Source organism: Coturnix japonica, chromosome 2 (genome assembly GCF_001577835.2).
Source record: "Coturnix japonica isolate 7356 chromosome 2, Coturnix japonica 2.1, whole genome shotgun sequence".
Classification (NCBI taxonomy): Eukaryota; Metazoa; Chordata; class Aves; order Galliformes; family Phasianidae; genus Coturnix; species Coturnix japonica.
This window is the reverse complement of record NC_029517.1, coordinates 73183039-73199643: the sequence shown is the minus strand read 5'-3', so window position 1 is coordinate 73199643 and position 16605 is coordinate 73183039. Positions and strand designations below refer to the sequence as shown.

General features: G+C 41.4%; 1 protein-coding gene across 10 annotated transcripts in view; it reads right to left on the bottom strand.

Moving 5' to 3' along the window:
* The window catches only part of TNS3 (tensin 3), a 180556-nt gene that overhangs the window by 53931 nt on the left and 110020 nt on the right, over nt 1-16605 (bottom strand). For 9 of the 10 annotated variants that reach the window (XM_015854824.2, XM_015854826.2, XM_032442540.1 and 6 more), the window contains 4 exons: nt 16452-16527; nt 11794-11923; nt 10810-10875; nt 7932-8036 (listed from right to left, as the gene is read on the bottom strand). In XM_015854824.2, coding sequence (XP_015710310.1) covers nt 7932-8036; nt 10810-10875; nt 11794-11923; nt 16452-16527 — 377 coding nt within the window. The remainder of the gene's footprint in view (nt 1-7931; nt 8037-10809; nt 10876-11793; nt 11924-16451; nt 16528-16605) is intronic. The other variant, XM_015854825.2, reaches the window with a different exon arrangement.

Sequence of the window (16605 nt, the reverse complement as noted above, 5' to 3'; positions counted from 1 at the left end):
CTTTTTGATCCCAGAAGTAATGTCATTCCACATTCCTCTTCACTCCCCACTATCTAGAACCACCTAACGTGTATCCTTGAATCTTTCACATTGCAGCCACCATTCCTCATTACAGTGGAATACATCTTCAGTTAATTGTTTTCAATAAACAAACAAACAAAAAAAAACCCAACCAAACTGAACATGAAATACACAGCAGACAGAGCATCACAAATTACAAACAAAGCTTTCTGCCATAGGATTGTCTTCTTTGCATAGACAGTTTGAACTGTCTGCACACTTTATCACACATATAATATTTTAAATATATTTTATACTAACAGGGATATCAGACATACACTCAAGAGCAACATATATGAAACATTCAAAATGGGGAATTAAGATTTGTTTCCCAGAAAAAATATATACTACACAAATGTTTACATTTAATTAGCATATTAAAAAGCAATTTGAAGACATCTTCAAATTTGAAATTACTATGAGAACAACTCTTCTCTGTGTCCAAGAAGATTATGGAATAGATCACCTTGGAAGTTATGCTAAAGTACATGAAAGACAGAGAAGCCCTCTACCTCCAGCTACAGGAGGCGTCATGATCGCAAGTGCTCATCCTACTAGGAGACTTCAACTACCCAGAAATCTGCTAGAAAAATGACATGGCAAGCTGTAGGCAATCCAGGAGGCCTATGGAATGAATTGTGAAAAAAATCCTAGTCAAATAACAGACAGCCCCACCAGAGACATGTAATACTGGACCTGTTGCTCGCCAGTGCAAATGAACTGACTGGTGACATCAGGATTAGAGGCTGCTTAGTCTGAAGTGACCATGCTACAGTTGAGCACATGCTGAGAGATAAGAGGTAGGCAAAGAGTAAAATTAGGACACTAAATTTTAGGAACAACTTCCAGCTCTTCAAGGAGTTAGTCAACAAAACATCCTGGGAAACTGTCCTCATGGGCAAAGGTGCAGAGCAGAGCTGGCAGATCTTTAAGGAGACTTTCTTCAGGGTGCAAGAGCTTTCCCTGATAACTGCCCGCTGCNAGATACTAAGGAAGCTGTTCCGCAGGATGCAAAAGCAGTCCGTCTCCAAGTGTAGCAAGTCAGAAATACAAAGCAAGAGACTAGCATGGCTAAAACAGGATCTGCTGACCAAACTGAAGAGAAAGAATAAAATGCACAGGCAGTGGAAACAGGCACAGGTACTGTGGGAAGAGCATAAAGAATGTGCTAGGCTGTGTAGGGTTGGGGTCAGGAAAGCCAAGAACCAGATTGAGCTAAATTTGGCAAGGGATGCCAAGAAGAACAAGAAAGGCTTCTTGCAGGCATTTCTGCCAGAAAAGAAAAATCCAGGAGGGCATACCACCACCCTTTACCCCCAACCTCCAGTGAGTGACACAGGCAAGCACAACAGAGAAGGAGAAAGCTGAGGTACTTTATATTCCTTTTTTTTTTTTTTTTTTTTGCCTTGGTCTTCTCTGACAAATGCTTGTCACACAGCCCTCAGACATTTGGTTTGGTTGGAGGGGGTTGGGGAGGCAATGTCCCTCCCGCTGTAAGCAAAAGCCACGTTTGTGACAACCTGAGGAACCTGAACACCCACAAGTCTATGGGTCTCTGCAAGATGCATTCCAGAGTCCTGAGGGAATTAGCTGATGTAGTCACAAAACTACTCTCAATTATATTTGAAAAGTCATGGCATTCAGGTGAAGACCCCGGTGACTGGAAAAAAGGCAGCATTACATCATTTTTAAGAAGGGCAGAAAAGATTACCCTAAGAACTACCGACCTCTTAGCCTCACCTCTGTGCTGGGAAAGATCATGGAACAGATCTTCCTTGAAGCTATGCTAAGGCACATAGAAGACCGGGAGGTGACATGGGAGAATGAACACGGCTTCATCTTGGTCAAATCCTGCTTCACCAACCTGGTGGGCTTCCATGGTAGTGTACCTGCATGAGTGACTGAGGGAAGAGCCACTGATGTCATCTCTCTGGGCATTAGTATTGCCTGTGCCACAGCACCTCAACGACATCCTTCTCTCCAAACTGGAGTGATACAAAGTTGATGGGTAGACTGTTCAGTGAATGAAGAACTGATGGCAGGGTTGAGTCCAAAGAGCGGTGGTCAATGGCTCAGTGTCTGGGTGGAGATTAGTGATGAATGGTGTCCCCCAGCAGCCAGTGCTAAGATGTATACTCATTAATATCTTAACCAGTGATGCTGTCAGCAGGGTTGAGTGCACCCTCAGTATGTTTGCTGATGACACGAAGTTGCAGAGTACGGACGACACACCAGAGGGAAAGGATTCCATCCAGAGGGACCTAGACAGGCTTGAGCAGTGGGCCCAGGAAAGCCAAAACAGGTTCAACAAATCCAAATGCAAGGTCCTGCACCTGGATTGAGGCAACATCCACCACCAATATAAGGTGGAGTATGGCCAGCAGGATGAGAGAGGAGACCCTCACTCTCTGCTGTGTGGTGACCAGGTCTCAAATGGTATACTGTGTCCAGATGCAGAATCCTCAGTACAGGAGAGAAACAAACCTGTTTGTTGGAGTGCTTCCAGAGGTGGGCCACAGAAATGATCCAAGGGATGGAATACCTCTCCTATGAAGACAGGTTGAAAGAGCTGAAGCTATTCGGTCTTGGAGAAGTGATGGCTCCACAGTGACCTGACAGGGGCCTTTGAATATCTAAAGGTGAGCTACAGGAAAGAAGGGGAGTGACAAGAGTCTCTAGCAAGGTCTGTTGTGATAGAACAAGAGGAATTAGTTTCAAGGTTAAAGAGGGTAGATTTAGCTTAAATATAAAGTCTTTTACAGTGAGAGTGGTGAGGCATTGGAACAGGTTGCCCAGAGGTGGTGGATGCCCCATCCTTGGAAACTTTTAATGTAAGGCTGGATAAGGCCACGGGCAATCTGATCTAGCAGTGTATGTCTCTGTTCATTGCAGGGGAGTTGGACCAGATGGCCTTCAGAGGTCCCTTCCAACTCAAAAGGATTCTATGATTCTGTACCAGACAACTAACATGGCTTCATCAAGCACAAGTCTTGCAATGGAGGGCAGAGATACTGATGTGATCTACGTGGACTTCAGTAAGGCCTTTGACACAGTACCCCATGGCCTGAGAGATGGATGCCATCCAAAGAGATCTAGACAGGCTCAAACAGTGGGTCCAGAAGAACCTCATGCAGTTCAACACATACACAAACAAGGTCTTGCACCTGGGTCACGGCATCCCTGCAATCAGTACAAGCTGGGGGATGAAACAATCAAGCACAGGCCTGCAAAAAGAAACTGGAGGTACTGCTGGATGGTAAGCTGGACATGAGACAGCAATGTGCCCTTGCAGCTCAGAAAGCCAAATGTATCCTTCAAAACAAGCGTGGTCAGCAGGATGAGGGAGGTAATTCTGCTCCTCTTCTCAGCACTTTTGAGACCTCAAGTGGCATAACGCATCCATATGTGGAGTCCTCAGTAAAGGAGAGGCACAGACTTGTTGAAGCACATCCAGAGGATTACAGAAATGATACAAGGGATGGAATACTTCCCCCCATGAGGACAGGCTGTGAGAGCTGGGGCTGTTCATCCTGAAAAAGAAAAGGCTCTGGGGAGACCTGAGTGCGGCCTTTCAATATACAAAGGGGGACTAAAGAAAAGAAGAAAGCAGACTCCTTAGCAAGGTTTGTTGTGATAGGACGTGGAAGAATGGTTGCAAACTAAAAGAAAGGAGATTTAGATTGGATATAAGAAATATGTTTTTTTATGATAAGGGTTGTGAAGCATGAAGTCAAACACCTGTGTACAGATATCTTGAAAGCATATTTCTGAAAAAATTGCCATACATAAAGGAAAGGACAGATGATTGAGAGTTTCTCAACCCTTGCCATGCTTGATTTTTCATAAGCTCTCACTGCTGCTAGGAAAATGAAGCACAGTTGGAGTTTCAATGTGAAAGGACAGAAGAACTGTCATACAGAATTATTTAATGCAGTTACCATAATGAAGTGTAGAACCTATAAGATCATCTAGTCCAACCATCCTCCCTCCACCTTACCTAAAGAAAACCCCTACACCATATCTCCTAGCTCCCTATCCAGACACTTCTTGAACACTGCCAGTTACGGCGACTCCACCACTTCCCTGGGCAGGCTATTCCAGTGCCTGACCACACTCTGAGAAAAGAAGTTCCTTCATACGTCCAGCCTAAACCTCTTCTGATACAACTTGAGTCCATGTAACAGAATTCCACCAGTCTGCCTTGTTAGCTCTCCCACTGATCCTTACCCACAGAGATTCAACCTGACCAGTCTCAGCCCCAAGCTCAACAACATCAAAACACTCTCTAACATAGAGAGCCACACCACCACCCCTCCTTCCTTGCCTATCCCTTCTGAAGAGCTTATAGCCATCCACTGCAGCACTCCAGTTGTGGGAATGATCCCACCATGTTTCCGTAATCGCAGCTAAGTCATAGTTTGCCTATTGCACAATGGCTTCCAGCTACCCCCATTTATTGCCCATGCTGCACACCTTGGTGTAGATGCACTTCAGCCAAGACCCTTGCCTCACCCCCCAGTCTGGTCATCGTTTCCTCAGGCTCATAGGCTCTAGCACGCCTAGATTTATACCCTCTCTTTCTCATATGTAGTTTAAAGCCCTCTCAATGAGCCCTGCCAGCTCCTGGGCTAGGATCTGTTTCCCTCTTTGAGACAGGTGAGACCCATCAGCAGCCATCAGGCCAGGTGCTGAGTAAACTGCCCCATGGTCAAAAAAGCCAAGTTCCTGTGGGGGCACCAGCCTGTAAGCCAGTCATATATTTATGAGATAGGTTTTCTGCTCCTCTCAGTAATTGCCTCTGCCAATGAAAGGATAGAGGAAAATATGGCCTATACTCCCTCTTCATCCATTAACTGCCCCAGTCCCCTGAAGTCCTTTCTGATAGTCCTGAGGCTTCTCTCAGTGACTTCACTGCCAGCCTGAGCTGTCAATAAAGAATCACGTTGGTCAAGCAGGACCTGCATTTTGTGCATGAATCCATGCCTGGTTAGACCTGGTCCCTGACTGTCTTGCATACACACTGTAAGATTATCTGCTCCATAACCTTGCCCAATAAAAGGTCAGGCCTATAGCTCCCCAGATCATCCTTCCAACCCTTCTTGGAGATAGGTGTCACACTGGCAAGTCTCCAGTCAACTAGGACCTCCCTGTTTGACAGTGACTGTTGAAAAATGACAAAAAGTGGTTTGACACACACTTCCACCAGATCCCTCAGCAGCCTCAGGTGGATCCTCTCTGGCCCAGTAGTCTCATGACAGTCTAGATGAAACAGCATTTTTTCTCTTGAATTCTGGAGAGTTTATTCTGTTCCTTATCTCTGTCTTCCAGCTTAGGGGGGTGAGTACCTGTTAGGATATCTGATCTACTATTAAAGATCAAAGTAAAGAAGGCACTCAAGACCTCATTCTTTTCCTCACCTCTTGGTGGCAATGTTCCCCACCACATCCAGTAAAATATAGTGTTGTGATTTTGTGATTTCTGTTGTCAGTATTCCAAATCAGAACAGAATCAGATTACACAAAAATCAGACTGTATATCTGAAAGCATTGTCCAAACACTCCTTGAACTCTGGCACTTGGGGTCATGATCACTGCCCTGGGAAGCTTGTTCCTGGGCCCAATCGCTCCCTGGTGAAGAACCATTTCCTAACACTCAAACAGCCCCTCTCCAATGCAGCTCTATGCCATTCCCTTGGGTCCTGTCATCATCAACAGAGAGCTGAGAGCTGAGATCACACTACTCTCCACTCCCCTTGTGAGGAGCTGTAGGCCACCATGATGTATACCCTCAGTACCCTCTTCTCTGGGCTGAACAAACCAAGGGACCTCTGCCCCGCATTTAACATCAATGCTTTACTTGCTGAGGGCTATGTTTATACAAAGAAGGAGAAAAGAAAGGAAGTACATGGGACAGAAACATTCTGAGTAGAAACAGACATATCGACTTCAGTCAATATTCTGTTTTCTGACATTATGTCATGTAAAAGACAATCTTATCCAACTACAAAACCTCTGATGATTCCCTGGGGTGTGCTCCACCTGCCTCACATAATGACTGTCCTCTTCTCACTCTTGATTATCCTCATTTTTTTACAGATTGGAATTTTCAGTGAATTAGGAAATAAAGTACAGGAATTATTCAGTGGAAAAAAAGGTTAAGCTCACATTATGCCACTTCCCACTAAAGTCCTCACTGCTGTAGTCATTAGACAACCAAAGTCATATTTTGAAGATTATAAAAATCAGTGAAAGCTGACTCTAGGACAGGTATTAAGTATCGGTCGGCCACAGTCAATGGGTCATAGACAACAGCACTATGCTTAGATGGAGGCTGGTGACAAGTGGTGTTTCCCAAGAGTCCATCATGGGGCCAGCGCTCTTTAACATCTTTTTCAGTGACACAGACAGTGGGATTGAGTGCATCCTCAGCAAGTTTGATGATGACTCCAAGCTGACTGGTGCAGCTGATAATACACAAGGAAGAAATGTCATCCAAAGTTATCTAGGCAAGCTTGAGAAATGGACCCACATGAGACTAATGAGGTTTAACAAGGCCAAGCACAACGTACTACAACTGGCTGGGGCAATTACAGATATATATACAGACCAAGAGAACAACTCAGTGAAAGCAGCCTTGCCGAGAAGGACTTAGGGGTTTCTAGGGGATGAACCATGAGCATATGCTTGGCATGAACCATCAGCATATGCTTGCATCTCAGAAAGCCAAAAGTATCCCGAGCATTGTCAAAACTGGCCAGAGAGATGCCTGACCACCTCTACTGTGCCCTCATGAGATTCCACCCAGAGTACAGCATCCAGGCCTGGAACCCTCACCACAGGAAAGACATAGAGCTGTTGGAGCGGGTCCAGAGGAGAGCCAAAAGGATGAACACAGTGATGGAATACCCCTCTTGTGAAGAAAGACTGAGAGAGCCTGGAGAAGGTTCTGGGAAGACTGAACTACAGCCTTCCAGTACCTAAAGGGAACTCATAAACAAGAGGGAGACTTGATTTTTTGCACAGCCTGGTAGTGAGAGGACAAGTAGGAATGGTTTTAAATTAAACTAGAGAAGATTTAGAATAAAATGCTAAGAAGAAATTCTTTGATCCGAGGGTTGTGAGACACTGGGACTGGCTGCCTGGGGAAGCTGCAGAGACCTCATCCCTGCAGGCATTCAAGGACAAGTTGGAAGAGGCCCTGAGCAGCCTGACGGAGTGGGTGGCAACCCTATCCACGGCAGTGGGGGTAGACTAAATGTTCTTTAAGGTCTCTTCCATCCCAACCTGTTCTATGATTCTGTAACTTAACTCTAGGTATCTTGTATTTTCTGAACAAAAGAATTGTAAAAACAGAAACTTTGGCATCCATTCAATACCTTCTCTCCCATTTTTACTTACAACAATGTCAGGGTTGCACATACAGATCCAGGTGCGATATTGTGAATGCCAACATTGGGTTTATGTGGGAATGCTTTGGTAGAGGTGGCATGGCATCACTGGGAAGTGTCCAGAAGGTGACCAAGTTAAATAAGAGCCAGTTCCAGCCAGCTCCTAAAGGGACCTGCTTCTGGCTAGAGCTGAGCCAGGAGCAAGGCTGGTAGTGCCTCCGAGAAAGCAGATTTAAGAAAGGGAAATACTGCTGTGCAGCATCAGCTGGGAAACAGCAGGGAGAGAACGTGGGAGAAACAGTCCTGCAGACGCCATCTCTTTCCATAAGAGCTGCCAGAGTGTAACAGACAGTGGCAGACAGCTACCTCCTCACATCAGCAAAGCACCATTTGGTTCAAGCTAATTAGCTCCCTTTCCTCCCTTCTAAACACTCTTGAGCAGTTGCCAAAGGATTTTATTTGCTGTCAAGACAAAATTACTCACCTTCCCCATCAGAGCTCATATTTTCATAGGAGTCCCAGCGTATCAGTGGGTCTGAGGTATTGTGATCAACTACCACTCCATGATCATTCTGAAGGTGTTCACATCCTAAAAAATTAACATCTGTTTGAGACAAAGATCATCTTTGAAATTATATATACAATACTGTTAAAACTTTGCTCCCACAACTACAATACCATCTACTTAAATCTAAGAAACAGCAACAGAGGAAGAAAGGTTACATGTACCAACTAAAAAACCTTTATTTATATTTAATAGAAGAAGGAACAAGCACAGAATTTTGTCCCAAAGTTCTTGTTTATGATGGAACTGATAACTCATATCAGCTCCTGAACACAATGCAGATGGTCCACATAGCTCTACACAGACACCATGAAACAAGCAGTTTGTAAGAATGACTCATAGAAGAGCTTGAGTTAGAAGAGACTTCAAAGTTCACTAAGTTCCATCTCCCCTGCCACAGGCAGGGCTACCAACTACTAGATCAAGCACTAGATCAAGTTGCTCAGGGCACCAACCAGCCTGTTCTTCAACACCTCCTCCTGTTCCAGCACCTCAACACACACTCAGTAAAAAACTTTCCCTTGATGTCTAACCTACATATTTCGTATTTTAGTTTAAAACCATCTCCACTTGTCCTACCACTATCTACCCATTCAAAAAGTTGGCTTCCCTCCTGTTTATAATCTCCCTTTTAACACTGAAAGGATGAAATGATGTACCCCCAGAGCCTTCTCCAGACTGAACAAGCCAAGCTGCCTCAGCCTGTCTTCATACATGAGGTGCTGCAGCCTTCTGATAATCTTTGTGGCCCTCCTCTGAATCTGTATCAAAAGTTCCACATTCTTCCTGTGTTGGGGGCCCCAGTTCTTCTTCCAGTCTGTTTACATATTTGCCCCGACTCAACTGCAACACCTTGCACTTGGCTTTGTTGAACCTCATCAGGTTTACATGGTCCCACCTTTCAAGTTTGTCCAGGTCCCTTTGGCTGGCATTCCATTCTTCTGCTATACACCAACTGCACCACACAGCTTGGTGTTACCTGCAAATTTGCTGAGGTTGCATTGAACCCCATCATCCATGTCCCTGAGGGACACCATTCCTGGATGACACAGAAGTCAGTGACCACAGCCATCTGGCTGCAATCTTCCAACCACTTCCTTATCCACCAAATAACCTACAACCTTCAAACCTACACCTCTAATTTAGAGATAAGAATATGGTGCAGGACAACATAAAAAAACCCTGCAGAAGTCCAAGCGGATGACCTCAGTTACCCTCTCCTTGTCCACCGATGTCATCACTCCATCATAGAAGGTCACCAGATTTGTTAGGCATGATTTGCCCTAGGTGAAGACATGTTAACTGTCTCCAGGGATTCCTCTGCTTATCCCTCATGTGCCTTAACATTTCTTCCAGGAGCATCTGGAGCTCCATAATCTTCCCAGGGGAACTCTACTTCAGCCTGGGGATAAGATGATTTTGGGGTGACCTAACAGCAGCACCCAAACGCTACTGAGGAAACAGAGCCAGGTGGATGCAAGGTGAGAGGATAAGAAGGAACAGACATAAATTGAATCCAGGGAAGTTTAGAGTTCCTTTATCTTTATAATAAAAAATAATTTCACTCTGAGGGCAGACAGACATTGGAACAATCTGCACAGAGGCCGTGAAGTCTCTGTCCTTGGAGGCTTTCAATACTTGGCCGGACAAATCCCACAGCAATCTCTCCTGATTTCACAGATGACCCAGGATACAGCAGGAGATGGACCAGAGATATCTTGCATTTAGACATACAGATATTTTCAAATGTGAAACAGGCATTTGCAGAAATTATAAACAAACATTTCAAGGTGAACTCTTCATCCTAGACACTTCACCCCCTAGACAGCAATTAAAAACAGATTTCCAATTATTTTACATCAACTTGGAGGCTGCTAAAAAACACTGATCTGATTTGCCCTCAAAGGAGAATTGAAAAAATCTTGATACTTTTTCAAACATGTCAACTGGTCATTCTTGAAGCATTTACCATCCAAAAATGTTCAGCTCAGGCTATGTAAGTTTATTTATAAAGACATTTTTCTTAAATAGCTTTCCAAAAAGCTAACATCTTCATGTTCAGCTGGACAGAATATAACTTCTTACTGGCTTCTACCACAAGTTTTTAAGAGACCAAAATAATGAAGAAAAAAAAAAATGAAAACATGCAGTTCACAAGATTAAGTATGAAACAAACAGTTCAGAACACTTCCAGTTTTAATACTTTCAGTTCAGTTTTAATTCAGAGTCTGTACTTTCTGGGACATCACAAAATGTGTAAAAACAGATCCATTAGAACAAATAATCTGTAATATTAAGCATAATCTTAAATTCTTGTTGCAGGCAGTCATTACCTATGATCTTAAACCTATTAAAATAGAATATATTCTGGAGATATAAAGAATACCTCCAACAAAACTATAACTACCTTTCCTTATGCTAAATCAAGAGAGTCAAAACTTCACCACTTCAACAAATACAATCAGTTATAACATCCAAAAAGGTTATAGGAAGGACCACTGCTGTCATATATGCTGTGCCAAGCTATATATACCAGTCATGATTTATACAGACATAAGAAATATTTTCTACTGGTCATTAACAACTGCTGGTAGACTCTTAAAACTATGTCTGTTGACTCCTATGTAGTGTCTCCATTAAATTATTCACATTTAAACCAATCAATATATTATATATTTCAATATTAAAGTTGGATTTCAGACCTTCTACAAGAGAGGAAAAAGTAATTTTGGGTGTTCTATAAGTATATTTTTCAACGCAGTTTATTTCCAAGATTTTTTTCCTTTTACATACTCACCTTGAATTTTCTCTGGAGATCCTGAAAACACTAACTCCACTTTGCCATTATCAGGGAAACGGTCATCTGAAAATAAAGGTTAATACTTCAACAAGCTATTCCAAATTTCCAGATCAGAATTCTCCGTGGCTACTAATACACATACCCTTGTCACACTTCCCTTCTTACTTGAAATCTAGTGATTTGCTTCTAAAAAAGCCACATGCACATTCTTTTCCCTACCTTCTCCAGGAAAGACTATGTGTCAGCTGTAGCTTTCTTTACTTCTAAGAATAGTCAACAACAGAAAAGATGAACAGTTCCCAAACTTCCCCTTAAAAAGATGCGGGTGTCTGTGTCTGTTAAAGGAATATATTCTCAGGATAAAACTGAAATAGTTCTGTATATTTACAAAATTACTATACTTGTCCATAAAGCTTTCTTATAAGCACATGTGGCAGGAAAACATATTTGGTTTTAGCTTGTTAGTAACATAGGGTAGCAAAGTTGCAACCCTTCATATAAAACAAAATCAAACTAATCTTTTGGAAAATACAAAAACTTACTTGAAACATTTTCAAATATTTCAAAAAACTTTTCTTCACTCAGAAGCATAAACTAAGAGCACCACATTCAAACTCGCCAGGTCACAAAATCAGCGTCAGACTTTCTGACTGTTCTCTTCACAAAAAACACAATTGCTTATTAATACTGCAATGGTGTCTAATGGACTCACTGTTTTAAACATGTTTGTTGTTATTAAAAACATGCAAGAGTTTAAGTTAAGGAATTATTTTGACAGCTTAACGAACACAAAGAACTTCCGTTCTCATTGGGGTTTTGACTGCTTTACAGTGCTACGAGTTAAACTGAAACAAAGTAATGTCCCTCCCCCTAAATAAAGGTATAGGAAAAAAAGAATATCAAAAACAGATCTTGAAGTGCACAGACACACATATGCACTTCTTCCACATACTTATCCAAGCAATCACAGAAGGCAAGTACCTTTATTGGCACTGTCTAAGTCCTCTTTACCAAACACCAACCCATATCCTTGAATAGCTCCAGTATGAAACTGAAGGCGAAATATCACATCACGAGTAGCTGATCGGTATTTTTTATGATAGCATTTCAGCTAGAAAGAGAAAGAAACATGTTATTATAGAATTTTTAATAATTAGATCCAATTTGTGTGTATGCCTTAGATCTCAAACAATAGATACCACTGATCTTGCAACAAGCAGGGTATGCTTTATTCAATACTTTAAAATTACACAGGCCCAAGACAAGATCGTTCTGGATATATAACAAAACATTACTATATCACTATCAGTCACCAATCAGTAGATAATGATTCAGAATCACAACATTGGCTATTACTATGTTGGAATACTAACTCATATCCATATATCTTCATGGCACCCACCAAATTAGCATAAAACTAAATTACAGTACAACCATTTCAAAATAACTAAAGAATGCACAGGCTTTATAGAAGCCTTCTCAGAAGTCATACAAGCTGATTACATCTATACTAGGACGTTCTTTTAAACCTACTCTAGTGATGATAGGATCTTTTTTAATGTTATTGTTGAAAGCTTATAGTAGTCTTGATACCTGGGCTAGAAAAAGCCAAAACTCTGAAAAATCACATCTTATAAGAATCTGAGTGGCTAAAAGTGAACCAAATAACACTACCCTTTAACACAATCCTACTTCAGATCAGGCCTATTGGTATTTTACTTACCTCTTCTTAGCCAACTGCCATACTAGATCACTAAGCATTTTTACAGGAGTACAAGAATCAACATTTTGGTTACATCAGTCACTGGACTGAAAGGGATCTCAGTGTTTTATAATTAAGGATGTTACCAAAAAGTATTGAAAACAAAAAATAATGAAGTGACATAAAAACAATCTTTTTCTAATCCAGACTGAGGAAAAAAAAAAAAGAAAGAAAGAAAAAAAAATTGTATTCTGGAAAGCAGATAATAAATAACTAAGGAACAAACAGTTATTCAAAGTATTCAAAGTTATTCAAACTGAAGGGGACTGGAGTAATACAAGAAAGATGTAGGGGTTTGAAATGAAAACACAGCTACGAAATTATTCACACTATGGGATTTTTAATTCTAATGTAAGCTTTTGCTTTCTGTCCTTTGTTACACTTACTCTCTGATGCCTCAAATTCTATCAGTTCACCAGAACTGACATGGTGCATGCAAAATGTGATACATTCTAGAGCAGATACCAGGTGTATCTGTCAGCAACTACAAAGTAAGCAGCAGTCAAAATACGTCTGTAAAAATCATGCATGGGTTCAGCTATTGCCTTGAATGAACTACCAGCCCTCCTCTGAGTCTGAAGCATCATGCTTTTCATGAGAAGGAAAATAAAGGTAACAGTTTCCAAAAATCTGTTTGACTCAACAGAACACTCTTTTCATATTATTCATGTGGAGATAGCTATTTGTCTCTTCAGCAGCAGCCCTACAGGCCATCCTGCAAAAGTGCTTAAACTTGGCTCCTTCCTGCACCTTTCAGTTAAGAGATTAGTCATTCACCTCAAAAATAACTTCTCCAAAAGTTCTCATTCTAACCAAACTTGTGAAAGAAACAGGAAAAGCAATGCATAAAGACCTGATAGGTAGAAACATTTTCAAGCGTGAACATCATCTTAGCAATTTAAGCCTGTTTCAAAACACTTAGTCTATCTAGAAATTCACTTAAGTTTATACAGAAACAGAAGTAAGCTGCCAGTGATTCTAATCTAATCAGGCACCCTTACGATGATTATAAGAAACACTCAAGATGCAGCTTTCAGTTTTGAGAAAGTATGATGACTGAAGATGATTTGCATGTTCTTTATTTCAAAAAGCATTTGAAGTTTGGTTAGAGCGCTTGTTTAGAAATTTAGGTCAAACTAGTGACTGTAAGGAAGACAGTGCGGCTATGCTGTTGCATTCAAAGAGCTAAGGGTTGATGTCTAGCTTGGAACTTTGACTCTTTTGAAGTCCTATTAAAAAAATAATACAGGCTAGTGAAAAATGCTGAGAAATAATGACGTGCATTTACAGATACCAGCACAGCTTTTCAACAGCTATGGCTTTGCTGTATCATCAATGAGTTAATGAATCCTCTAAACCTAAGACAAGGAAGCCTCTCAAACCAATTATTTCAAAGCAGTGCTGTTCAATTAGATAAATCTTTTGGAATTGGAGGCAGGGCAGCCTATATTTATTTTTTTTTCCTGAGGTCCCTAATGGTTTTGCTTAATCATTGCCAATAAACATGCATAATTGAATGGAAACCTTTGTTTGGGAAATAATACCATGCCAAATAAGATGCTGGTGTTTTCAGAATTACATTCAGTAATAGTTCGGGATTAACGAAGTAGATCTGTTTCAAAAAAGCATTAGTGAAAAAACTGCATGCTCATTTTTCCTTTTAAACACTTTACACATACTGTTTGTGTAGGCATCAACAATCCCTATGATAAGCATAACAAATCTTGAATCTGAAATTGTCCCAGACCTCCAGAATATAAATTTGTAACAAGATGTTTAAAATTTTGTTGTGCAAGAATACAGGAAGATGTACTAAATTGAATGGGGAGGAGAAGAAAGAGTAAAGGAAAGAAGGGGGAAGAAAATAAAATAGATTATTTCAAAACTTAGGGGAAAAGAAGGAAAAAGGAAAGGGAATAGGAAAACAGGAAACAATCAAGTCTAACATTTCTCACTAAAAAAAAAAGAACATCGTATAAAAAGTCATCCTGAAACCTACTACAAATATATATATCAGGAATAGTCATTCTTCACAATATAGTCTCACCCTCTCCTAACTCATTCTACTTGATCCCCTGCCTTCTTAGTTTAACTGAAAGGCACAGCAACTGTATTTCATTACTTACCTCACGTATAACTGTGAATTACAAGCAACAAAGAAAGCAAAGAGATATAAAATGACACTGCTGAAATTCAATGATAGTTATTCTTTGCACACAGGAAACAGCATCTAGTTTTATGATTGTGGATCTTGCCTGTCAGATGCAGGACAAGGATAATCTAACATTGAGTTACAAATATTTCCCAGGACAATTTTTATATAGATAGCACTAGAAACATTACTGCATTTGGTACTACAAAATGGAAATGCTGAGATAAATTCTTGTGGTTCCTTAAAACATACCAGTCTTAGCTTTACAGGAAATTTCAATCATGTAAAAATCAAGGGCGATGACTAAATTATTAGCCCATTTTTTAGTATTTCACCTACTCTGTAGTGTATCATTCATTGAGAGCAGCTGCTTTGGAGCCAGTTTGGCCAATACCAGAGCAACCACTCTCAGGATACAAGGATGTTTCTTTTGCCAGGGAAACACCAAGAAAGCAGAGCAACCCTATAGCTATGGGCAGTTCTCACAAGAGAGGCTGACAAGCCATAGACATTGCAAAGACTACACCCACACCCCTAGAAGAAGCCTCAAGGAGGAGAGCAATGTATCTCTGCCTACAAAGCACAAGGCAGGCAAACTGTGGATGTCACCCATAGCATGCTGCAGCAGCCAGGGTAGTAGATCATACATAAGGCAACTGAGGTTCAGCCAGCTGCAAAAGCAAGTAGCACTCATTCCAACTAACCCTTGAGGCAGAACAGTGAGCACTCAATGCCAAGCTAAAACTGCAGCTCTAAAAGCTGCACCACCTACCCTGGACATTACCAGTGCTTCCACCCAGATACAGCTGTAAAGGAAGAAGAAGATGTGCAGACCCTGGTCAGCAGGAAGTGCCTGGACCTTGCTCCTGGAGCAGAGGTGAGTGGCAAACTTGCCTAAGTTGTGCCATGGTGAAGTACCTCCTGAGACAGGTGACTGAGATGCAGGAGACAGTCAAAGGGCTGTGTACTAACAAGGAGGCAGAAACAGAGATAGACAGATGGACTCATGCGCAACCCACACTGAATCCACAGTCTGAGGACAAAGAGCCCCAGACTCCCCCACAATTATATAGGTTGGTTTGTTTAGAAATAGGGGTTAGTTCATTGGTTTAAGAACCAATATATTAGTTTAGCAAAAGGAAACTATGAGTGATAGTTTTAAAACTTCCTATTTCAACTTTAGTGGATGAATAGTCTTTCTGGAGTTCTTCCCCTTTAGGGACAGGATGAGAGAGTTGGCGCTCTTTTGCCTGGAGAAGGCTCTGGGGGGACCATATAGTGGCCTTCAAGTATCTGAACGAGGCCTACAGGAAAGCTGGAGAGGGACTTCTCCTTAGGGCATGTAGAGACAGGATGAGGACAAATGGCTTCAAGCTGGAAGAGAGTAGATTTAGACTAGATATCAGGTAGAAATTCCTTACTGTGAGGGTGGTGAGATACTGAAACAGGCTGCCCAGAGAGGCTGTGGATTTCCCCACTCTGGAGGCATTCCAGGCCATTCTGGATGGGACTACAGCTTGTTCTAATGGGAGGTATCCCTGTCTATAGCGAGGGAGTTGAAACTGAAATGATTAAGGGTTTCTTTCAACCCAACCCATTCCATCATTCTGTGTCACTGTTTTTGCAACAGTTCAATTTGTGTATTTATTTATTACTAAATTGCAAAACAGAAGATAGACAATAATCTCAATGGCACAACACTTTCATTCAGTATGATTAACTTACCATAACATCTCCTTTCAACAGCTGGGCTGGCTGTATAGCAATGCAGATTCGGTTTTGATTTTCTGACTCTACACTACTTAAAGGAGATAAAAAAAAAAGGCAAACAAAAACAAAGAATTATGGAATTCTGTAATTATAGGAGTTAAAACATATT